The following is a 25032-nucleotide window of genomic DNA, read 5'->3' as shown; positions in this document are numbered from 1 at the left end:
GTTCCTTCTGGAAGGATGCTTGGAGAATACTTAGAGACCTAAAAATAGAACTGCCATTCGATCCTATAATTCCTTTACTAGGTTTATACCCAGAAGACCAAAAGTCACAATATAACAAAGACATCTGTACCAGAATGTTTATTGCAGCCCAATTCATAATTGCTAAGTCATGGAAGAAGCCCAAGTGTCCATCGACCCACGAATGGACTAGCAAATTGTGGTACATGTACACCATGGAATACTATGCAGCCTTAAAGAAAGATGGAGACTTTACCTCTTTCATGTTTACATGGATGGAGCTGGTACATATTCTTCCTAGCAAAGTATCTCAGGAATGGAAGAAAAAGTATCCAATGTACTCAGCTCTACTATGAAGCTAAATTATAGCTTTCACATGAAGACTATAACCCAACTATAGCACAAGACTATGGGGCAAGGGCCAAGGAAGGGGAAGGGAAGGGCGAAGTTAGGGTGGAGGGAGGGTAATGGGTGGGGCCACATCTACAGTGCATCTTAGATGGGTATAGGCGAAACTTACTAAATGCAGAATACAAATGCCTACATACAATAACTAAGAAAATGCCATGAAGGTTACGGTTACGTTGAACAGTTTGATGAGAATATTTCAGATTGTATATGAAACCGGCACATTGTACCCCTTGATTGCACTAATGTACACAGCTATGATCTAACAATAAAAATAGAGGGACTTGGCCGGCGCCTGTGGCTCAGTGAGTAGGGCGCCGGCCCCATATGCCGAGGGTGGCGGGTTCAAACCCAGCCCCGGCCAAACGGCAACCAAAAAATAGCCGGGCGTTGTGGCGGGCGCCTGTAGTCCCAGCTGCTCGGGAGGCTGAGGCAGGAGAATCACGTAAGCCCAAGAGTTAAGAGGTTGCTGTGAGCTGTGTGACGCCACAGCAGTCTACCCGAGGGCGGTACAGTGAGACTCTGTCTCTACAAAAAAAAAAAAAAAAAAAAAAATAGAGGGACTTTACCTAACAAATGCAAAAAAAAAAAAAAATTATTGTAAAAACGTCTGGCCTCCTCTTCCCTCCCCTTTCTGGACTATATAGGGTATTTGCAGAGACCTTACCTAATGTGCATAATGCAATGGTATATTTCAAAACTATTAAGAAAAGAGTGTAATTGTTTTACCACAACATATAAGTGAGTGAGGCGATGGATGTGTTAATCAGTTTGATGTAAGCATTTTGCACCGTGTATCAAATCAGGACACTGAGCACCATAAATGCATCAATGTACACAGTTATGATTTAATAAATAAAAAAATAAAGTTCAATAAATAATAAAAAAATAAAGTGGTGGAAGAGAAAAAAAGTGTTTTTATATTTTAACTTAGTTGATAAGAAATTATCCATAACATTTTAATTTTATACAAGAGATGTAGATTATATCTAATCAAATATAATTTCATTTTTAGGTATATGTGTACAAATTTAACCTATATCCCTTAAAAATTTTAGATTCCCTAAAAGCTTTGGCCAACATAATATGTGGCTACCTATTCATCAAATGATCTCTACTGCTGTATTTTTAATTCCAACGGTTTCTTTTTATTTTAGATTAATATGAGTATACAGATAATTAGGTGACATTGTTTGCACCTGTTAGGTAAAGTCCAAGTTGTAGTTGAGCCCTTCACCCAGGAGCTGTGTCATATACCCTTACACTGTGCCTGTTAGGTGAGAGTTTGCCTATCCCCTTCCCTCCTCCTCCTCCCCCTCAGCCTCCCTACCTTGAATTTAATTATGTGCAAACCCCTTTTGAAATAATGTTGGCTTTAAATATTTTAGTTTCATAAATACAGATAATATTTAAAATTATTATTTTAGCAAACATTTTTGTCACTCGAATGGAGTACCAATATTCCATGCCAAAGTATCCCGCTTTCTGCAATGTCTCATATATGAAGAATTTTGTTTTTTTCCTCTTTTCCCTACTATGGTTTGTGTGAAACAAAACTACTAAAAAACTTAATGTTATATAATGTTTAGAACTTACTGTTAATATAATTAATGTATAAAACATATTTAATATATAATTTATATGTTATATATTGTATTATATAAACATATAACTGATAAATAACTATTTTAATATAAAGTATCAATTATAAAGTATTAGATATTCTTATTTAATTAATATAAATTTTTTAAGAGATCATGTCTTACTTCATCACCCAGGCTGGAGTGCAGCAGCCCAGTTATATAGTTCACTGTAACCTTAAACTCCTGAGTTCACACGGTTCTCCCATTGCAGCCTCCCAAGTAGCTGGGATTACAGGTGCATACTACCATGCCTGGCTAATTTTTTTTTTTTTTTAAGCTGTGGGGTTTTTTGTTTTTGTTTTTTTTATTATTAAATCCTAGCTGTGTACATTGATATGATCATGGGGCATCATACACTAGCTTCATAGACCATCTGACACATTTTTATCACAATGGTTAACATAGCCTTCCTGGCATCATCTCAGTTACTGTGCCAAGACACTTACATTCCACATTTACCAAGTTTCACATATACCCCTGTAAGATGCACAGCAGGTGTAATCCCACCAATCCCCCTCCCTCTACCCACCACCCCCTCCCTCCTCCCCCTTTCCCCCTTCCCCCTATTCTTAGGTTGTAACTGGGTTATAGCTTTCATGTGAAAACCCTAAATTAGTTTCATAGTAGGGCTGAGTACATTGGGTACTTTTTCTTCCATTCTTGAGATACTTTACTAAGAAGAATATGTTCCAGCTCCATCCATGTAAACATGAAAGAGGTAAAGTCTCCATCTTTCTTTAAGGCTGCATAATATACCGTTGTTGTTGTTGTTGTTTAGAAGTGGGGTCTTGCTATGTTACCCAGGCTTGTCTAAAACTCCCAGGCTCAAGCAAGCTTCCTGCCCATGGCCTCCCAAAGTGCTGAAATTACAGGAAGGAGCCACTGCACCTGGCCCTAATGTAATACAATTAAATAAATATGAGAACTCATTCTTAGATGAACTAATATGTTACATCCATATTTACAAAGTCTGCAGAAATACCGTCTTGATGAGCATACAGTGGTGGTTGTCTAGGAAAGAGTGCAGGTGTCTAGTCTGAGTCTTGTCCTACCCGCTCTGCCGTGAAGCATGAAGGATAGAGAGCTGCTCTCACTGGTTGGGATCTGGGGACACTTGATGGAAACTATTTTCTAGAGAGCTTCTGAACAGGTTTGCATGAACAGAGCATGCACTGTCCTTTGCCCTCTTCTTTCTCTGAGATAACAAGTGGTTCCTTTTGAGTCGCTAGTTTTATCCTTTGGATGTTCTCTTTTCCTCCAGTGGGACAGGCCTCCAGCCAGGCCCAGAGGACCAATAGGGTCTGTCTCTCTCCCCACTTCTCCCTGTGGATCTAAGTGCACATTTCCATACATCAGTTGCAAGATCTCAGACTTAGATTTGAGTATGTTAGGTGAACTAGATCTTTAAAAGCCTGCTTCGCTCTATAGCTATTTAACCCCAGACAGATGAGAAGCAGCGCTGCACTATTTAATAGGAACACACACAGAACACATTTAGCCATGTGCCTGCACATGGTAAGTTCTCAGTAAATGCTGGCACCTACTACCAACACATTCCTGGCACTGCTATTCCTACTAGAACTCTGGGATGGTTAAGGCCAATGTCACCTGGCCTCACCTGCCTCCTTGTGTATTAATTTCCCTCTGAGATCCCAGAGGGTGGGAGGTATTTGGGGCCAGGGTGAGTCCAACTGTCATGACTTCTTGGCATTTTTAAGTACCCCTTCTTACCTCTTCTTCTAACAAAACAAATATACGAATTGATTTAATTTGACCTTAATTTAGACCGATGGAATTTTATTTTTCCCTAAAGTAGTAAATTCAAAGGCATAGTCTTTCTGTAGTCTTTCAACAATTTTACTGAGAGGAAAAAATAAAACTTTTTCTTTAGAGATACGAAAACAAAAATTTCAAAATGTTTGGTTACTGTGACTTTCCATTTCCAACCCATTCTGTAGATCCTATTTTTTGAAATTTAATAAATTACCAATTCCATCTCAAAAAAGAGCACTCGGAGAGATAAAATAATATTCCTTCCAAAAGAAAATACACAGGAAAACAGAAAGCTATGGAAATACCATAGTGTGGCAAGAGTGGCTGTTCAAAGAGCTAAGTCCCATCTAAGATGAACTAACTCTACCCAGAAAACTCCTGGAAAATATAACACCTCGAGTGACAGACAAATGTCACGTTACATTTTCTAATAATGTAGACTCTTCTCCCTTATGGTTTCCTCTTGTAGAAACTTTTGTGTTTGAGCCATAAAACACACCAAGTGTAAAAGGACAATGACCCCAACGTACATATTTGAAATTCAGTTATTATAGGGTTATTTCTTTAAAAACAAACGCATCATTTACTTGGACTCTTCAACAATTTAAGGTAAAGAGACATTTTTTAAAATCTCAGGATCTGTTATTTAAGTGAGAATTTTCCCAGCAGGAGGCTTCAGATAATGGGTGGAAATAATTAATTGGAGACGTGAAGTTGGAGTTCAACAATTTAATCCTTGCTTCATGTTGCAACTGCTTGCAGGTGTTACAGAGGATATTTATACTGGAGACAGGATGCATCTGGGATTCTGAGCCATGAAGAAGGTGAGGCCACCTCAAGAATCAGACAGAATAAATCCTTCACCAACAGCAGTCTGGCACAAGCTGAGCCTCGTCTTCTAGGAGATGGACTTTTCTACATTACTAGAGCCGTCACTTCATAATCCTCATAATTACTATCATTGCTATTAAACTACTAAGTAGCCTGTTATCTGGGCTTATGATCCTTGATGTATCTAATTCCCACTTCCCCACAGTCATTAAATCATGTTCATTTTAAGTTATAATGGGATGCCCAACAGGGAACTATTATCAATAATCTCAGTGACTCTTCTCCAGAATCAAATCCTCCAGGTTCTACCGCTTTGGGTACACGAGAGGTGGAAAAAGTAGGTTCTTTTTAGGTGGCAAGCACTTTCATTTAACCAGAAATAGAATTTGCAGAACTGCTACATGTCACTAAGATTATATACAACCTGGACACATTTCTTAGTATTATGACTTTTAAGGGTGTTAACTTTTCAAAAAAGTAACTTAAATATAGAAAAGGAGTATATATACTGCACTGGGGAACAATTTTCCTTTTATTATTCAATAGAAAAGAATAATTTCTATGTAAAGAGTTTTCTTAGTGGTCTTGCTATCATGGCCTTAGAGAACTTTTGTCCAGGACATGAAGAAAAGCATCATGGAAGACTGAAAAGTGATTCTGGCTACCTGACCAGCATCCACAGAGCCCTCTCCTGCACTCCCTTCTTCAGGGGGACAGCAAGACTTCTGATACCACGGTGAGGAGAGATTCATCGGATTAGAGACGTCTAAGTGACACGCCGGAATTACCTGTTCATATTACCCTTGGAAAACCCACGTGCAGGACCACAATCTTATTGTAAATGGCTTTGGGGCTTTGCTTTTTTCATCTGTAAAATGAGAAGCTCTGGAGTACATAATCTCCATTCTACCCACCAGGTTTAAGGTCCCTTTTGGTACTAAACTCTAACAATCCCTATAATTCAAACCTTTTGTCCCTGTCTACACTGCTTGGCTCTGACAATTCATGTCATAAAGTCTGTTGCTTGAATAAACTTTTGTTTCAAATCAAGTGACATATGACTTGAATAACCCACAAGTGAGATCTCTCATTTTCCCTCCCTTCTTTCTCTAAAACAGCACCACCATTATTGCAGCCATGGGGTCCTCCCTGGTCTTCAGCTCTGCTATTACTCCCAGGAGAAGGGACAGGGTTTGGCTTATGCTAATCAGATTTGGATGGTGATTGTTTAGAGAGGAGTGTGACCACATAGCCACGCAAAAGGTGGCTGAGCCACAAGCTTAACCACCGAAGAAGCTGTTACTAGTGAATTTGTAGCTGTTAGATGTTTTTATATTAACAACTTTTCTCCCTCCGAGTTTGTGCATTTTATCTTTATTCTTTCAAATCCTGAAATTGCTTGGATAAGAGAGAGGGTTTATATATTAAACACACACACACACACATTTCTAAGAGCAGCCTGAACTTTTAGGGGAAATTGAAGAGGCTTTGTGTCAAGTACAGCTAAATCCAGCCTTTCCATATCAAACCTCTGCTAGAAAATTACTGTGCAGATGATAAGGCAGAAAGATATAATAAAAAGTGACTCTACTCAATTTACACTGCAATATTGGTATGACTGAATATTTTTCATTCAGGTGCCTGATAAAATCACTAAACTGTATTGCAGATAAATAAAGGAGGCTTCTGTCAAGAATAAACACCATTAATCATGGAGTCTTCCCCTCTCAGAGGCTGTGCGTCTGCACGAACATACCAGCAGAACCAGCACACGACACAGGCTCTCCTCCTTCAGACTGTTCCAGGCTGAAGAGCTCGTTTTTTCATTTTGTAGGATTTAGGCAGCAATAACACTTTCAAACATTCTTTTTACATTTTTAACTTTATAGTCCTACAACTGGGTCCATTACTGTAACATTACAGAAACGGCAGCTGGGCTCTTAGGGAAAAAAACTTCACATCGAATCGATTTTTTTCCTTTTTTTGCTGAATACATCCTTACATACAAAATGCATGATGTATACGGTATTTCATCAACTCTCAGGTGTCACTGATATAAAGATGCAACATCATTTTAGATACCACTAAAGAAGAATTTTCCACATCATTTTTTAGACTTACTCAAATAGATCTTTAAAAAAAAAAACACATATCACTCTATTACCTGCACAAAAAGGGAAATAAAAATAAAATAATTTTATAAAGAGATAACCTGGAAGCTCCTTATGACTATCACTTCACAATAAGCAATTGTAAAACCCTATATAGCTTGTAAGAGCATCCCTACTTCAGAGATGTTAACAGATGAGGGGGGAAAAAGGTGCACTACTTGGGTGATTTAAATATAGAAATAGATGAAATATATCAGGCAATGCTGCCACTTGTCAAATATCTATGGCATGTCACTGCGTATGTGTGTAAACATACACACACATAAACATACACACACCCCTTCAATAAATCTGATATAAAATGGGATTGAATGATGAAACTAAGCTAGGAGAAATTAAGCCATGTGACAGTACATATCTGAGCTGGAGTCAAACGCAGTCTATGCTTCAAAGTCTATGTTTTTAAACATAAATAGAAGACCATACTAAATCAAATACAAGGATGTCCGTGTAATGCTTACATACACTGACATTTTAACATAGTTGAGGCTTTTCATAGAAGAGGATGGTCTGTTTTTCTAGTTACTTTTCACTCTAAAGGGAACCTATTTAAACTGACATTTAAATTACACAGGTGATGGGTCTACAGGCTGGTGGCTGAGGGACCGCCTATGGTGTCCCTTGGAGAGGACAAGGAATGATGAGGGAGGTACACCGGCATTTGGGCAAGACTCTCTTAGCAGATCTTCTGGAAGGAAAAAGTAGGCATGAAATGTATGCTTATGAAAAAAAAAATTAGACATGAGCCTACATCGTGTAAGGGCCACAGTATTTTCTTTCTTTTTTTTTTTTTTTGAACTGTTAAACTGTCATTTTATTTCAATTAAATTTAACACACTTTTAGTACTGATCGTGTGTAAGACACTGTTAAATGTTATGTGAGCTAAACAAGACACAACCATGGCTGTTGTAGCATTTATAGCGGGGAGAACATGAGAACACCAACAACATTTACTACAGGAGGCAGAACGGAGCGCACTAAAATACCAATGACCTTTGAACAACACAGGTTGGAACTGAACAGGTACAATTATACATGAATTGGTTTTCTGCCTCTGCTACCCCAGGCCCCAGTATTTTCATAGAATCCCCTTCTAGGTGTCCACACACAAAGAAAAGAAAAAAAAAAAAAAAAAAAAACAATGAACACATCCAAACTTTCCTATACCCATGAGATGTTAAAAACTAGAAGGGACCTTACAGATTTTTCAACCCAGTTACTTTACTTCACACCTGAATACAAGGCCCACAGAGGTAAGGGAAAGTGTTCAAGGATCTAGTTAACTCACGGCAGAGCTAAGAAAGGAACCTGGCTGATCCTCATTTATTATGAAAAGAGATGATCAAGTGGTTTTGAAGAGAATCATCAAAGCCATGTCCATACCCTTAGGTTTGAATTTTCAGGAATTACATTTTAAAACCCAAGCAAAGAGCATTATCAGGGTAACCAACATGATACTGAGTGGAGAGGGGTATGCTCAGAGGTTACTATTCAGCATAGCTGTAATCCAGAATCATTGGGGAGGGGGGGGTTTAATTGTGTTACACAGGAAGCATTATGGAAGCTAGGTTTCAGCTCACTGGGAGATTTCTTTTCAGAGCCCACTTCAAGCAGGAAGTGCCTTTTCTAACCAAGAGAGGTTTAACTCCCATCTTCCTGGTAAGTCTTCCCTGGGTGAAGATGAACCTTGATCCTGCACAGTGAATGTGTTTATTTGCCAAAGGAAGTGCTGGCAGAGAAACTTACCAGACTTACTGCCCCTCCAGTACACAGTCGCCTCAGGGTTCAAAAAGATCAGACGCCCAGAGCACAGTTCAAGCAGACCCAGCAAGAGAAGAGGAAGATACCAATAAAAACCCAAACTAGGCTCCGTTCATATTGCTTGGGGTTTACCCAGTTTGTTAAAGGAGATCTTCTGTGTAAAAACAGGAACGTAAGCCAGACACAGTGCCTCACACTGTAATCCCAGCACTTTGGGAGGCTGAGGCAGGAGGATTTGCTTCAGCCCAAGAGTTCAAGACCAAGACCATGGTAATACCCCCATTTCTACAAAAAAAATTAAAAATAGCTGGGCATACCAGTGTGCACCTTCAGTCCTAGCAATTGAGGAGGTCTGAGCAGGAACATCACTTGAGCCCAGGAGTTCAAGGCTGCAGTAAGCTATGATTGCACCACTATACTCCAGTCTGGGCAACAGTGCAAGACCCTTTTTTTTTTTTAGACCCTATCTCTTAAAAAAAAAAAAAGAAAGAAAGAAAGAACGAACTTACGTTATATAATTTTCATCACAGATTGTGTATGCAATCATTTTTGGCAAACAAATTTTTGGTCCTCTTTTTAGATGCCTCAAATTAAAACTACTCCAGATATGCCATCAATAAATTCAGACTCCTGCTTAGCTGCAAGGCATCTCACCTGCTTGTTAAGAGTTAAGATTCTCATGCACAAAAAAAAAAGAAAAGAAAAAAGCAAAAACAGCTGAACACCTTATAGAATGCTGCTCTTTAAAACAGCTGAATTTTGTCAAGCTGCATCATAATGTTTTGCAAATACCTATAATGAGAGTCTACTGCATTAAAGAATAAAATTTTTTTATTTTTTTATTTTTTTTTATTGTTGAGGATTCATTGAGGGTACAAGAAACCAGGTCACACTGATTGCATTTGTTAGGTAAAGTCCCTCTGATAATTGTGTCTTGATCCCCCCCAAAATATTTACTTTTTATTAATAGAGAATGTTAAAAAGCACAATTCATAGTTTTGTCCATTGCTCATCTCTGAGTCATATGCAATATTTTAGAAAATAACACATGCACAAGAAAATATGATTTTATGTGTAAGATATTTGAATAATTTTCGCTTTTGTTGTTCATTACTTCTACAGGATGGCAATGAATTTTGTACAAATGTTTGTGAAATTCTTTAGAAAGGTAAATTGAACTTAAATGGAGCTCCCTCTCACCTTACACAGGATGATCTGTGTTACTAAATTGGGCGTGAGGATAATCACCCGAACCACCCTCCCTGAATAGCCTTATTCACACTGAAAGGCGACCAAATGACTTAGTAGCCTCCTTCACTGATTTTAAAGCTAGTAATGACTCAAGAGTAGCAATGTTATTAAACTGGAATGAAGCACTGCTCTCCTCACTAATGAGGTTAAAAAATGTCTCTAGGTCTCCACGTTAGGGGCACTTAGCAAGCACTCTGCCTGGCAAAGACCCACGGCAGATCGAAGCTATGGACTAATCACACAGGCCGGAATCAAATGGACTGGAAGAATTAGGAGACTTGTAGCTCCGAGGAATGTAATTCATGCAGAAAAGCGTTGTCAGAGCAAGGCCAGGGAACCTCGTGGGAAGAAAGCAAAATAAACAGTTCAACAAAGAAAACAAAGGGCCAATAGGCTTTTCTAAAGCTTGAGTACACGGAGACTTCAGTGGGTGCCTAGGACAAAGACTTCATCAAAGAACACCCCTGCAAAGCAAACAGACCAAGGAAGGATGTTTCTCTCCAATATACTCAGGGAAGGAGGTGGACTCTACTTTTCATTATTTCCAATTCAATTGCCACAACTCCCAACTGTCAATTCTTCCTCCTCCCACAAACACAGAAGGAAAAACCAACAGTACCTAAATAACTAAAAAGTCTTCTGTTTGCCTGGGTTAAAAGATGGGGAAAGGTGGTAGAGGCTAACATAAATTAAATCTGGTGCAGGAATGCATCTTTGGATTGCTCTTCAGCTTGCAGGAAAGGCCTTTAGCAGTGTATGAACCCGCTAAGTCCCATCCACACAGCCTCCTATCCACACTGCAGGGAATAAAGAGATACATGAAATGCAGAAAGGACACATATTTTGAAAACTCTCCCTCAAACAGTATATGACACCTATCACCATGTAACTGTTCAACTGGGAGAGATTCCCTCCACAGGGCCTGGGGCAGCTCTTTGCAGAAGGTTGCACCTGTGCTCAAAGCTCTAGCCCCACAATTCCCTTATTGCCAGTGGAACCTTGACTTGGACTAGTTATCCCTCAATCCATCAACTACAGGTGTGGTAGTCTTGAATGACTTTGATCAATAAAGCAAAATTGAAATACTTTAGGCTGACCTTGTTTTTCCCCTTCACTACCTTCTTCACGGTGGAAGACCAGGCGTGCTGTCTTCCACTGATAAATCCCCAGGACAGGCTTGTATCACCACAGGGAAATGGACAGAAGTGGGTGCTATGTGTGTACATCACACAACCAGGAACATAATGAAGAGAGATAAAGTAACATAAAATACTTACTTTAAATAAATCCAACGTGGTACGCAATATAAGCAGTAATGCAACCCAAAAGAATTCTACTATTCATCTGTTAGATCCCTGAAAAATATGATATGCAAAATCAGAGTACCCTTTAGAGGTTTGATTACCTTTGTTATTGACTTGCAATTTTATTTATTTATTTATTTATTTTTCTCACCTTCTGTAAAGCGATTCTTTTGTCTCAGCCTCCTGAGGAGCTGGGGCCCCAGGCACCCACCACAACACTCTGCGATTTTCAAACATAGGGTCTTGATCTTGCTCAATGTGGTCTCAAACTCCTGAGCTCAGGCAATCCACCCACCTCGGCCTCCCGGAGTGCTAGGATTAAATGCGCAAGACACCACGCCTGGCCCTGACTTCCAACTTGAAATTTTTCTCTGAGAATTTTCACTGGTTTGCATAGTGGTATAAAAATTGAAAACAATGAGGACCAGGAATATGGTGATTTTGTTCACTGGGGGAGCCAGAGATTACTTGACTAGAGGCAAGAAGCATTTTAGTACATTAGCAATGCTTTCTTTAGATGGTGTCTTGAAAATATAAATCATATTTAAGCATCACGGTTTGATTTGTTCTGCAAATGAGGTAAATAATTTGACAGCTAGTATATCCTTCCCTCCCATCTCCCTCAAATGATACAGATGCTGTTCACTTATGATGAGCTTGTAAGTATTTGGATACTATTTGAATGCATTTAGAAGACTACTGGTAGCCAGGTGTGGTGGCTCACACCTGTAATCCTAGCACTCTGGGAGCCTGAGGTGGGTGGATTGCTTGAGCTCAGGAATTCACAACCAGCTTGAGCAAGAGCAAGACCCTGCCTCTACTAAAAATAGGAAAACTAGCAGGGTCCTGCGGCAGGTGCCTGTAGTCCCAGCTGCTCAGGAGGCTGAGGCTCAGGAGGATGGATCCCTTAAGCCCAAGAGTTTGAACTCGCCATGAGCTGTGATGATGGCGCCATGGCACTCTACTCAGGGCAACAGAGTGAGACTCTGCCTCAAAAAAAAGAAGAAGAAACTAAGAAAGAAAATGAAAAAGAGTGCCGCTGATTCTCCTGTTCAGCAGTAGTTCTGGTCATCTACTTACTGTTTCTTTCTCTAACTTGTCGCCATAATGGTGCATCTTCTCTTCCCAGGCAGTTAGAGACAGACGTTAATGATGCTCACTCAGGAGCACCATTCACGTGCTGAGTTAACATAACCCTCTCAGGATGAGCACTTGCTACCTGGGAGTTTCTGGGGCCAAAGTAAGCACAGGGCTCTTTAGAGACAATTTACAGGTGCTGCCTAACAGCAAGAGACTCTGCACGGGAAAATCTAATGTACACAGCTATGATTTAATAAAAAAAAAAAAAGAAAGAAAAATTAAAAAAAAATGCCTTAAAAAACAGAGAGAATGACTTCAGGGCAATTGCACGTACAACTGGATTTTGGCATTGGTTCAGATTTTTAGATTGGGGTGAAGCGTCTGTTCCCTGCAAAATGCTCAATTGAGAACTTTGTTTTAGTGAACCTATAACCTCCTTGTCGTTGGATAAGAAAGTTAAACATCTATCACTTACAAACATGTAAGATGCTGCAAAACCAGAAGATCAGGTGATGGGATTTTAGAAAAGCTATGGCTTTAACGTACAGACCGTCACTGTTCTCTTTACTGGAAAGGCCCTTTCCTGCGCTGAGGCAGTTCCTGGCCTCATTCTCTCCTTATTCTTTTCTCCATGTTTGTGCACAGGCGCCAAGACAGAGAGAAAAGAGGCAGGGCCACAGAGTCCAGATCTCACCTTGCACTTGATGTTTTTCAAGACTAGAGTTATAAAAATGGATGCAACGTCACCAATTCAGCTAGGTCAGCCCAGGAGGGAAACTCAAACCAGTAAGCCATTTAACTTGTTAACTTTTACTGGACTGGAACAGAATGATGCCCATTACTGTTTTTTTACAGGACTACATCAAAACTAAACAATGGCCAAGATATTTTTTCCAAATTTCTTTCATGATACATAGTTATCTCATGAATGTTCTGAAAAAAACATCCCTACCCTACTTAGGACTCCGTGGATGAGTTCCAAAACGACCTCTTTTCTGCTATTTCCTTTTAAAAGTGTGATTAGTTTGCTCGGGTCACAGAAGATACAAATATCTAGCTAATTGGTTACTTACTATTCAAAGAGCAAGCAGGTTCCTGGAACTCTATCTGCTACCATTTTATTTTTTTGTTTTCTGCTATATGAATTTCCCCCAAGGGCAGGAATGAGGATGCAACAATAAGAAGAATGAATGACAGGCAGCCTGTGTCATGGTTCTTTGTTCCCCTGGGGAAAGGTCTGAAATGAACTGACTCAGTTTGCAGTGTGGCTAAAGGAAATGGCATGTCTTTGTTTAGGTGGGGAAAAAAGTGGGTTCTGTTACCTAAGTGAGGGGAGAGATGGCCACAGAGGACAAGCTGCAGGCAGGCAGCTTAGGTTCGGACGGGACGCATCACATATAACTACCCTCCAAGTGTCTTCTGGTTGGGACAAATTCTGCTCCATTTTCTCAAACGCATATTTTGAAAACTAAATAAAACGATGGCAGTAAATTTCTGTTTTCTTTGAAGCCAGGCTTAACATGAGTGGAAGCATTGTCCTCAAAGAAAAAAAAGTCTGTTACAGCCCACTACCTCCCAGGCCCCCGCAACAGGTTTGACGGCAGTGTCTATAGAGCCGGCGGCTTCTGGTTCAGTGAACGTGAATGGGTCAGTCAATATCTGCTCCCGGACCGAGCTGCTGAGCGCAGCACAAAGAACACAGGAATTTCATCCAAGAAGCTGGCGCTCAGACTCTGAATGTGCACTATAATTAGGGCCTACTTTCTGTGCAACTGAGGACTGAATTCAATATTTCAGTCATTAGAAGTGCTGCAAAACAGACGTGCGTATTATCCCCTTTGAGTACAACTTATTTGTTGCGTGTTTGGTTCTTAATGCAAAGGAAAGTGTGGTTTGGTTGATTTGGATTCATGGTACCAGCTCATCAAAATTTTACAAGTGTAGGAATTGAAATTCAACCACATTTTCATAACTCCTAGGAAGGAACTAGGTAGGTAGGTGGCCGAAGGCAGTTCTTGAAAATTTAGGCAGGGTTTAAACTTGTTCCCATCGATCACGAGAAGTGATAACCTAACGATCAGACTTATTTTGTTTTTTGACTAGCGTGATAGTCAGTGGAAAACGTAGAGAATGGCGGTAGAAAGGCATGAAAACTAAAAATACGATGCATGGTACTGCTTTAAAAAAATTTTTTAAAAAGGCAGAGGAGGGGGCAAAGAGTAAGGCCGGAGACATGGTGCTACTTTGGAATGGCAAACTTTATCTTTTAGGCAGATCAGGTCATATTCTGTCAGTGTCACTCAAACAGGCCTTTGCATTCTTAATGCTGCCACAGGCAACACTGAACACTGTATTCCAGTAAAACTTTATTGATAAAAACAGGCCCTGGGGTGTATTTGGCCTACAACAGGCTATCGTTTGCTAATAACTGTTTCAGGTGGGTGTTCATCAAAGACCTCTCTGATAAGGGAACATTGAGCAGGGAAATGTATGAAGGAATTATAAATATGAATGAAATGTCACCAATCCAGCTAGGCCAGCCCAGGAGGAAAACCCAAACCCAAACCCAAACCAGTAAGTCATTTCACTTGCTAACTTTTAATAAATAGGAATATTATAATGCCCATTGCTGTACTATTGTGCCTTTTACAAAGATTACATCAAAACTAACCAATGGCCCAGATTATTTTTTCAAATTTCTTTTATTAAAGTTACCTAATGAACCTTCTGCAAAACATTCCTCCCTTACATAGACTCAGCTTGGTGAGATTCAAAACCGACCTCTCTCCTGCTATTTCCTTTGAAAGTGTGCTTAGTTTGCCAGTTTGGGTCACTGAAGATGCAAATATCTGGCTTACTGGTTACTGAGTATTCAACAGGTTAGCAAGCAGGTCCCCAGAAACATATCGACTACCTAAGTGAGGGGAGATGGCCACCTAGGAAGAGGTGCAAGCAACTTGGGTTTAGACAGGACTCATCACATAAAACTATCCTCCAAGTATCTTCTGGTTGAGACAAACTGTGTTTGATTTTCTCAAATGCCTATCTTGAAAAATAAATAAAATGAGAGCGCTCCAGGCACATACCCATTTTGATCTAGTCCCAGATGGCTTATACTATGTTGGGCATACAAATATACTCACTAATCATTATTTACTTGTGTTTTAAGCAGTCTTCTCAAATGTGATTGTTCAACATTTTAACCTGTAGATAAATCACAAGTTTACCAAACTATTCCTTGTGGCTGAATATGTAAACTGTCCAGTTGTTTATAGTGCCATAAATTCTGCAGCAGCAGCACTGGTAAGTATCTACATGTTTTGGCTATGGACTGGCAAATTAGGTCATCAGGTCTGAAGGACAGCTTTTTTTGGCTCTTCTCCACGCCACCATATTTCTACCTTCTGAATCTGCAAAAGGCCCTAATAGTCAAGGACACCAAAAACTTCCTAGCAGAATTATTAATAGTCCTTCTCACTTAGTATAAACTAGAGGGGCCATGGCTATGGTCTTCGTTTTCTCTAACAAAACATGTAAATCCAGAGCAGGGAATGTTAAGTCCAACACCTCAGCTAAAAATCATGGCACCACCTGCCCGTAAACCGTGTTCACGTCTCTGTGCCCAGGTTTCCATATCTTTAAAATGAGGCTAATAATACTAACGACTCTCTCACAGGGTTGTTGAAGCATTACCAGGGATAATTATATAAACATTTTAAAATAGTGCCTAGTCAATCTATTATTATAATAAAAGCAGTAACTGATTTTTTTAAATTATTTTTTATTTTTTTATTAAATCATAGCTGTGTACATTGATATGATCATGGGGCATCATTCACTAGCTTCACAGAGCGTTTGACACACTTTCATCACACTGGTTAACATAGCCTTCGTGGCATTCTCTCAGTTACTGTGCCAAGACACTTACATTCCACATTTACCAAGTTTCACATGTACCCTTGTAAGATGCACCACTGGTGTAATCCCACCAATCTCCTTCCCTCTTTTTTTTTTTTTTTTTTATTAAATCATAACTGTATACATTGATATGATCATGGGGCATCATACACTCGCTTCATAGACCATATGACACATTTTCATCACGATGGTTAACATAGCCTTCTTGGCATTATCTCAGTTACTGTGCCAAAACATTTACATTCTACATTTACCAAGTTTCGCAAATACCCCTGTAAGATGCAAGATCATACCTGTGATTTTTTTTTTTTATTGAGTCCTAGCTCGCCGGCACGAGGTGACACACTCAGAACAAAAACAAACAAAAAACCGAGGGTGAAGCAGTAATTGAACCAGGAACGGCCCAGTGTCGTCATTACAAATAATACTGTATGTATTTAGGAGCTACCAGATATAAAGTATGAACTCAACCTAGAAAATGCAAAGAAATATACAGTTTTTACCCTAATCTAGTTCATTTCTTTCTTTGTTGGGTGGGAGGGACTGGGTAGTATGATAGTATGAGCTACAGTATTTGATGTAATTTGTGATGTAATTTATACTTTACAAGTCTCAATAATGTTTATGGCAGAGGACAAACACTAGAAGGGAAAAAAAAAAAACTTTGTTAATTTTTTTTTTTTTGCAGTTTTTGGCCAGGGCTGGGTTTGAACCCACCACCTCCGGTATATGGGGGCCTGTGTCCTACTCCTTTGAGCCACAGGTGCCGCCCAGAACTTTGTTAATTTTAAATAATACTATTAAAATATTTCAAACTGGTTATGTCCCTAAACGTAATTACAAGGGGATAGTTTGGATATTTGTCCTCTCCAAATCTTAAGTTGAAATCTGATCCCCAATATTGCAGGTGGGGACGAAAAAGGGCTGTTTGGGTCATGCGGGAAGATCCTGCATGAACAGGCGAGCGTCTTCCTCGCCATAATCCAGGAGTTCTCGCTCTTCTGGTTCCTATGAGAAATGGCTGTTTAAAAAGAGCCTGGCACCTCTCTACCTTCTCTCTTTGGCTTCCTTCCTCTTACCTTCCGATGCCTGCTCCCCTCGGCCTTCTGCCACGAGTAGAAACTTCCTGAAGCCTCAGCAGCAGCCGACGCTGGTGCCATGCTGATTGCACAGCCTGCAGAGCATGAGCCAAACTTCCGTTCTTTACCCCAGCCTCAGGAATGCCTTTACAGCAACACCAAATGGACTGAGACGCAAGGTTTTCCTAAATCTCCTTGTTTTACTGGAGGCTCCCCTCCAAATGAAAGGAAAGAAAGCACTATCCTGCACATGGGCCCATCGCTGTGTTCAGAGAGTGGCAGGACTGAAGGCTGTTTCCAAATGAACAGTGTAGGAGCCCCCAGTAAGCGCGGTGCCAGCCCCAGCAAGACCCCGAATTCAGGAGGGGGGCACACAGTACTGGTCTGGTCACCCACTTCCTGTTTCTTTCTCTTCTCTTACAGCCTTCTCTCTCTGAGAGGAAACACATTTATTCATGCTGCAAACTTGGCGCCTAGCTCCCCCTGCTCTAGTCCTTAAAAGGCAGTCCTCATCATGGGCCCAAAGCCTGGCTGACGTCCAGCGCACTCCACTTCACAGCTAATAGTAATGACCTGTGTGTACTTGGTCTTCTCTCGGAAGTGAAGGGCGGTAGACCAGGAACCCTGGGAAGAGCAGCTCTTCTTACTTAGGTGGGATGATCCAGAGGGTCAGGCCGCCCTGGGACGAGCAACCCGGCCTCAACAAAGAGAAAAGGGGGCTACTGGGTAGAACAGAACACGAGCACTCATTTGTCCCACATCAGAAAAGACCGAGTCAGGAACATTGACGGTGAAATGCAACAGCCTCTAAGTGAGCTCGCGTGGGGTGCGGAGCCCATCACATACACGGCACAAGGCAAGGGCGAATCTCAGCTCAGCCGGCTGAGGATCTGCGGGGCCTGAGTTACTGTAATGTATTAATAACTGAGGACCCTGCCTTGGAAAATGAACTGCAGGTCTCAGTAGGAAGCAAAGGGACAATTCAGAAATTCATTCCATGATGATCAACAAATGAGAAAACCTTATCTAGGTAAAAGACAGTGTTCACAGTCCACCCCACACCCCGGCCAAAGAAAAGTATGGAATGAATGAAACTGAATTGGAATTTAAAGCTACTTTATGATTTGGGTTTCTGAAAATACACCGTGTCTAATTTTAAAAGGAAATGAGCTGTAACACTAAAAATGCAAGAGAAAAGTTACTTTCTTCATTCCAGTGAAAAGCAGGCACTCGAAAAGACAGGTGTATTCTGGGGTAGGGACTGAAACATACCAATTATCTAATTTTCCAAGTGAAATTTCAAAAACTAGTAGCAATGTTTAACCTGAAGGGCATCATTCATTCTCATACACAACAGTGCCTCCCCGAGTGACACAAGAACACAGCCCTGGTGTCTGCAACGTACGGCAGGTTACGTCCACGCAGGAGACCAGGGAGTAGAAACACACGCATAGAATTACTGCCTCGTTTATACATGATACGGATTAGCACTGTCATTAATGCTTATGGTAACCTCAGTAAGAAAGGGTGGACTCTAATATTTTCTCTAAAACCTTGTACTTTTTTTTTTTTTTTTTTTGAGACAGAGCCTCAAAAGCTTTCACCCTGGGTAGAGTGCTATCGCATCACAGCTCACAGCAACCTCTAACTCCTGGGCTCAAGAGATTCTCCTGCCTCCACCTCCCAAATAGCTGGGACTACAGGCGCCTGCCTCAACGCAAGGCTATTTTTTGGTTGCAGCCGTCATTGTCGTTTGGTGGGCCCAGGCTGAATTTGAACCCACCAGCTCAGGTATATATGGCTGGCGCCTTAGCTGCTTGAGTCACAGGCGCGGAGCCAAAACCTTGTATTTTTGTTAGCTAGCTTAACAAGCATAGGATCTGAGAGAGAGAGAGAGGAGGGGGAAAAACCTCCAATTATCTATATATTGAGCATTAAGTCCTGGTGAATTCAGTAGCGGATAACTTTCAGAAGAAAAGGGAAGATTCCTCACATCCTATGCTTCTTAATTTCCCTACTCCTTAAATTAAATAACCACAAGCCAAGAATCTTCCGACTTTTACGTGACAACTCGGGGAAGGTGACACTTACATTCCACATCCTTCTTCTAAGTTCTTAATCTAAATGCATGATGTTGAGTTAGGAAAGGAAATACTCATAAATTCTAGTAGTATTTCCAGTCCTGTATTTGAATCAATTTAAGTTTCTATATTCTATCTACAATACCTAACCACCAGCCGGGTAACACTATGAGCTTAAGCAGAGTACATACACTAAAGGCATTCCATTTAACAAACTGGGTTCTTTAACACAAACTGACGTATTTCCGTACATATTTATGAGGCTTAGTGGTTATTATTAGGCTGTAATTGCAGTTGTTCTAACACCTAATAAGCCATGGTTGGAAAAACAAAGGCAGGTTAATTTGTGATTTCCTCTACTCATTCAGAGGCAAATTAAGTGTCAAACAGCTAATACAGAACATATTTCATTTTATGAGATTTTAATTTAATTCTGCACCATATCGTTGATGCCTTAATATAGGGCGGTTTATCTAAAAAGAGGAGCAATTTATAAACCTCTTTCAATAGAATCCTTAATGATAGGATATGATAGCATAATTATCGAAGCGCCTGCCCTCCTAAACACAGACCTGTCGGTATTTCCATCATCTCAAATCCTTGTTTTTAAAAGACTTGCAATTTAATTTTTAAAGTTGGCACCAGAAGAACAATTGTGTGTACAAAATAATGAAAACTATCCCCAAACTATCCCCAAATTTTGTCATCTTTGTGTTTTGTTTTTTTTTTTAATTAAATCATAGCTGTGTGCATTGATATGATCATGGGGCATCATTCACTAGCTTCATAGACCATTTGACACACTTTCATCACACTGGTTAACATAGCCTTCCTGGCATTCTCTCAGTTACTGTGCCAAGACAAATTTTGTCATCTTATAATTAAAAATATTTATTCCAAAAACTTCATAAGCACACTTGATCTCTTTTTGTTATAAGACAATTATATAGCATTTGCAATTCAAGTTCTAGACTAGATGAAATCATTTTATTTTTTCTAGGTTATTGCTTTATCCCTTAGCAAAGATATGCTTTTAAGGTTTCGGTAAGGGAGCCACATTTGCCCAGATTTCCCTCCTCTTCCAAGAAGATCACAGGCATCTACTTATCACACCTGGGAAGCTATAGACGCAGCCCAGGGACTCATAATTCAATGAGGCCAGAAAAGAAACGCCCAGTATTTTTCACACTTCCAGCTGCCTCACATGCTAACCCTAAGCATTTGTGTAGAGTTCTAGCTTTTCAGAGTGCTCAGAAAATGAACATTATTTCACAGAACTCTTAAAGCTTCATTTCCACGTAATAAAACTAACGCAGGTGACACCCACAAGGAAAGCTGCCAGAGCAAGTGGGTGGCAAGGTGAGAGCAGGAATTCAAGACTGCTCCTGCACCATCTCCCCAACCAACACAGTGCCCGGCCACGTGCTGGGCGAGGCCCACAAAACCAGCAGAGGGCAATGACCACTAACACCACAGGATAAAAGCATGAAAATAAAGGGGCACACAGGTGCTAAGAAACACAGCCAGCAAAGGTGACACTCGAGTCAAGCCTGGAGGATAGATGTCGGCAGGAGCCGGCTATGCAGAGAGGGAAGGCCGGTAAAGGGATGCAGAGAGAATATCATGGCCCAATGGGACAGCGGTGTGACTCACTTTATGAGTTTAGGGTCCACCCCATGCCCTGCTGGACGTACCTAGACCCCCCCGCCCAGACCTGTTTTTCCCTCCCAGAACCTTCTGAGACTTCTCTTTTGAGGCTTCTCTTTTGAGGCTTAGAACTATCGATCAGTCTCAAATTATGAATCTTTGATAACTATACATTTATTTAGAATGCTAGTAAACAATTTAGTCAGTTGCTCTTAAAATAGCCTAAAGCTTGACTGAGAAAGCAGAGCATATGAAAATCCATAGAAACCCCAGCTCAACAGGAACACCTGAACTGAAGCTCCTCCCACCTGCCCCACCTACAGGATTCTCCAAACCCAACCTGCCTTGTCCTGGCAGGGTGAGGGGGCTTGTTAGCACCATGAGCCAATGTAGGAACAGCAAACAGGGCCCAGAAAACATAGCAGTGCATGGATGGATGGATGGATGGATCAGGGTGTGCTGTTATTGCAGTCTGCCAAAGAACCATGATTTGAGGCTTTTACTGATAAATTAACATTTGAATTTAATTACAAGGCAAACTATAATGAATCCAGAGGAAACAGTTCAGTCTATCATGGAAAGTCATTTTTAAGAATTTTCTCTAGAACATGACTTTTGAAAGAGTGAAGAACTCCAAAATTCCACAGAAAATGTGATTTGAATCCCCACATCACACAGACTGAAGTCTGGGAAGAATCAGCCAACCATGTCTCCAAGGCCTATGTGGCCCCTGCGTGCTCTGTACTGACAGCCACGTGACCCCATCTGTCCCATAAAACCTCTGTATAACAGCGTGAGTTACATGTCATGTTCCAGGCCCAATCTGGAATTTCCTTCCCTTTGTATAGGGAATTTTAAATTGGCCTCTTGGTTTTATTTAAGTGTATTTTTAGCAGGCTTCAGCACCCTGTAAATACTTACTTGCGCTCCAGTGAAAAGTCAGAGACTAAGTCACGAGTTTCTGCATTCTCTCTCTATAAATACCCACTTCTCCGTTAATGCTCAGAGAAGTCTGCAACACAGATTTATTACCTACCTCCAGGCAAATCTGCGCTGAAATTACAATTCAGTAATGGGAGATGGATCCAAAAAACTGTTGGTAAAATATTATATGTGTACTTAGGCATGTAGTTAGAATTGTTAATATCAATTAATTCTGTTCACAGAGGAGGACTTGTTTTAAAACAACTTCATTTTTCTTTGGCATAATATGTAATTACACAGCTGTAACTAATAGCCGTGGAGATGCAATCTACCATCTAAATAACCAGCATTATTCTTCAAAGTATTATTTGTGCTTTTCTAACTTTACTGTCTCAGAATGAAGGGTGATTATTAGATATGACTAAATATATATATCAAGGCCATTAGCAAGGGACAGCCCCTCCCAGAGAGTTGCTCCGATTATTATAGTACACAAGGGTTTCCTGGACACCACTACAAAAGAATACTATTTAGGTTTGTGAATCCACTATGCCTTACTCCCTCCAAACCAAGGAAGATGATATTTATTTCCACAAGAATTTCTTTTTGCTTTCCTAATGTATGTTATCACCACTACTTTTTCCTTTTATCTTTGTGTAAACCATGTACTCGATCACATTTGCTATTTTGTTTGGGTGACACTCTCATCAATCAAGTGACTGTTGGTGAATGTACCATAGGGGCCATGACAATTTAGCATAAAAATTTCATTATGATTCATTGTGATCCCCAGAACAGGACTTTCATGTAACAGAAATTACAGCATGAAAAACTTTGAACCTAACATAGACCAAATACGTATTCTGAGCAGTAAGTTTCCATTAGACTTTTACTTTTTAATGTTGTAGTTACAGCCCACAGAACACACGTCAGCAAAATATATAGGAAATACTTGCCAGCTACCTAGTGTGACAGGCATTCCTCAGGAAGCAGCAGGGATTTGCTTCAGTGAATCCGGGAACAGAAAGGCTTGCTGTATTTCAAAAGTAAATCTTATACTTCTAGAAATCACATCTTCAGAGCCCGGCAGACATGCCATTAACACAAAGTCCTGAGATAGGACAGACGGAAATTTTGTTGCATTTCGTTAATAAGTCAAGTTTTAATACTTACACGTGCAGTGGGGGAATAGGAGACGGATCATAATGGTAGCGGCCTTCATGATGTCTTGCATCAATTGGTACAGGAGGATGGAAGGCAGGAAAAAGATGTGGAGGATCTGAAAAGAAAAACAATCCAACCTGCATCAAATGACCTAGAAACAGCATGCAGTGCGTGAAGCGATACCGCTACCCTACCCTCCCTCCAGAGCCCGATCTCCTAATAACAAGGCCATGTGGAGTACTGAAAAAGTAGGAATGAGTGAATCCTTCCCGTACCTGCCTGAGGAAGGAGAGCCTACGACTGCAGCTAAAACCCAGGCAGGAAACCAAGAAACAGAGGAACCGTACAGCTGCCTACCCTGGAAGAAAGACCAGCCAAGGGAGAGGGGCTGAAGCGAGCCACAAAACGAAGTGAAGAGGCTCTAACACACTCACATGAAAAAAAACTGCATTTCAAGTAAATTAGACAAAGCCATTGCCATAGACATACTGGCTTCATTTCTCCCATGCCTTTTAGGATAGCCTTTTAAAAGGACCTGCTAGAATCCATGGCTGATATAGACACACACACACTTAAAAAATATTTTAAATGTACATTCTCTCCCCCGCCCCCTTTCTTGCCTTAGGGTAGACCTCCATAGTCTCAACACACAGGCAGCAAATCTATACATTGGCCTGGCTAGGAGAAATGAGCTGGCCGACTGAGTCTCCCAGAGGGAGATGTGGAGCCCAGCTCAAGGAATTCCTGCCGAGGTGGTGTTAACACTCCCCTTGGATCCAGACCCCCTCCCACTCCTGCCCTTTCTCAGGTGCACTGCTCAGGTTCCTGGGTTCCTGTGGGTGCCCTTAAAATAGTTCCTCCACACTGACTCCTACTAACTGATACCCATTATCTCTTGCAAATTTAAAACAAACTTTCACTTTAAAAAAAATAGTAATTCACAAGTTGTAACAGGTTTTATAATTAGAAGTAGGACTGATACTCTGTACCCACACACAAGTTTTTCCCAAGTTTCAAGAAGCAAAATAAGAGTCTAAAACCTGGAGGTCTGAGGGTTGACTCCACAGGCATCAGACCTATATCCCAGCAAACGTGCTGGGATGTGCTCTTCAAATATGTACACGTATTACCTGTGCACATGTGGTCACGCTGCCAGCCTGCCCAGAGACAAGATTGTGGGAATTGATATGTACACCAAACAAGCCTCAGAAGGGCGTAGACTTACTTCTAAACATCTGAAGATTTTGCGCTCAGGTTAGCTGAGGTTGGCAGATTCTAAAGGCAATTTCAAAGGAGGCACCCTTTGAACGGGCTCTGAGCACCCACTGGAGGCGGGCACGGAGCCTCTCCAGTAGTCTGGCAAACTATGCCCAAAATGCACGGACTAGGCCGTGGACCATACCTCCCAAGGCTGGGACACTGCCCCAGTTGTGAATTTTCTTAAATGCAAGTAGATGACCATTAGGTGTGCATATAGGGTCCTGGGTTCCTGTGTCTGCCCTTCCTTAAAACAGTTCCTCCACCCACAACTTTCGAAAATTAAGTTCGTGAACACATCCTAGAGAAAGTGCCACCTACCTCGCTGCTGAGTATCGTTATGGTCACCTTTGATGTACTTCCCTTGGGAAGCTATGCACCAACACCAGAGCCTAGTTCACCCTTCAAAGTACTTTTTCCTAAGAAGAGTTCACAAATTGTCTAGCCTTGTATATGGAATTCAAGTGGTTTTGATTTCCTTTCCTACCTACCTCTACTTTCCAAATTTCCTTCAACAAACATCTACAAGAATATAAGAATAAAAAACATGTCTTGAAAACTATACTACATTACTTCTCTTGTTTTGAATTTTGCCCTTGCTACCTTCTTTTGAGGATCTAAGACTGTGGTTATGGAAGGAAAAATGAAATGAGTAAAAAACTCTAAGTATGGTATGGATAGAAATTCTGTGGTCCTCAAAGGCAGGACCACAAACTGTCAC

The 25032-nt window shown here is 40.7% G+C and overlaps 1 protein-coding gene across 1 annotated transcript in view; it reads right to left on the bottom strand.

Moving 5' to 3' along the window:
- GLI3 (GLI family zinc finger 3) overlaps positions 1-25032 on the bottom strand; it is a 298826-nt gene that overhangs the window by 115779 nt on the left and 158015 nt on the right. Inside the window, exon 4 of the mRNA XM_053553719.1 lies at positions 23064-23169. Within this exon, the coding sequence (XP_053409694.1) occupies positions 23064-23169 (106 nt within the window). The remainder of the gene's footprint in view (positions 1-23063; positions 23170-25032) is intronic.

This window comes from Nycticebus coucang, chromosome 11, assembly GCF_027406575.1.
Source record: "Nycticebus coucang isolate mNycCou1 chromosome 11, mNycCou1.pri, whole genome shotgun sequence".
NCBI lineage: Eukaryota > Metazoa > Chordata > Mammalia > Primates > Lorisidae > Nycticebus > Nycticebus coucang.
The sequence above is the reverse complement of the archived record's forward strand: the minus strand, read 5'-3'. Positions and strand labels throughout refer to the sequence as shown.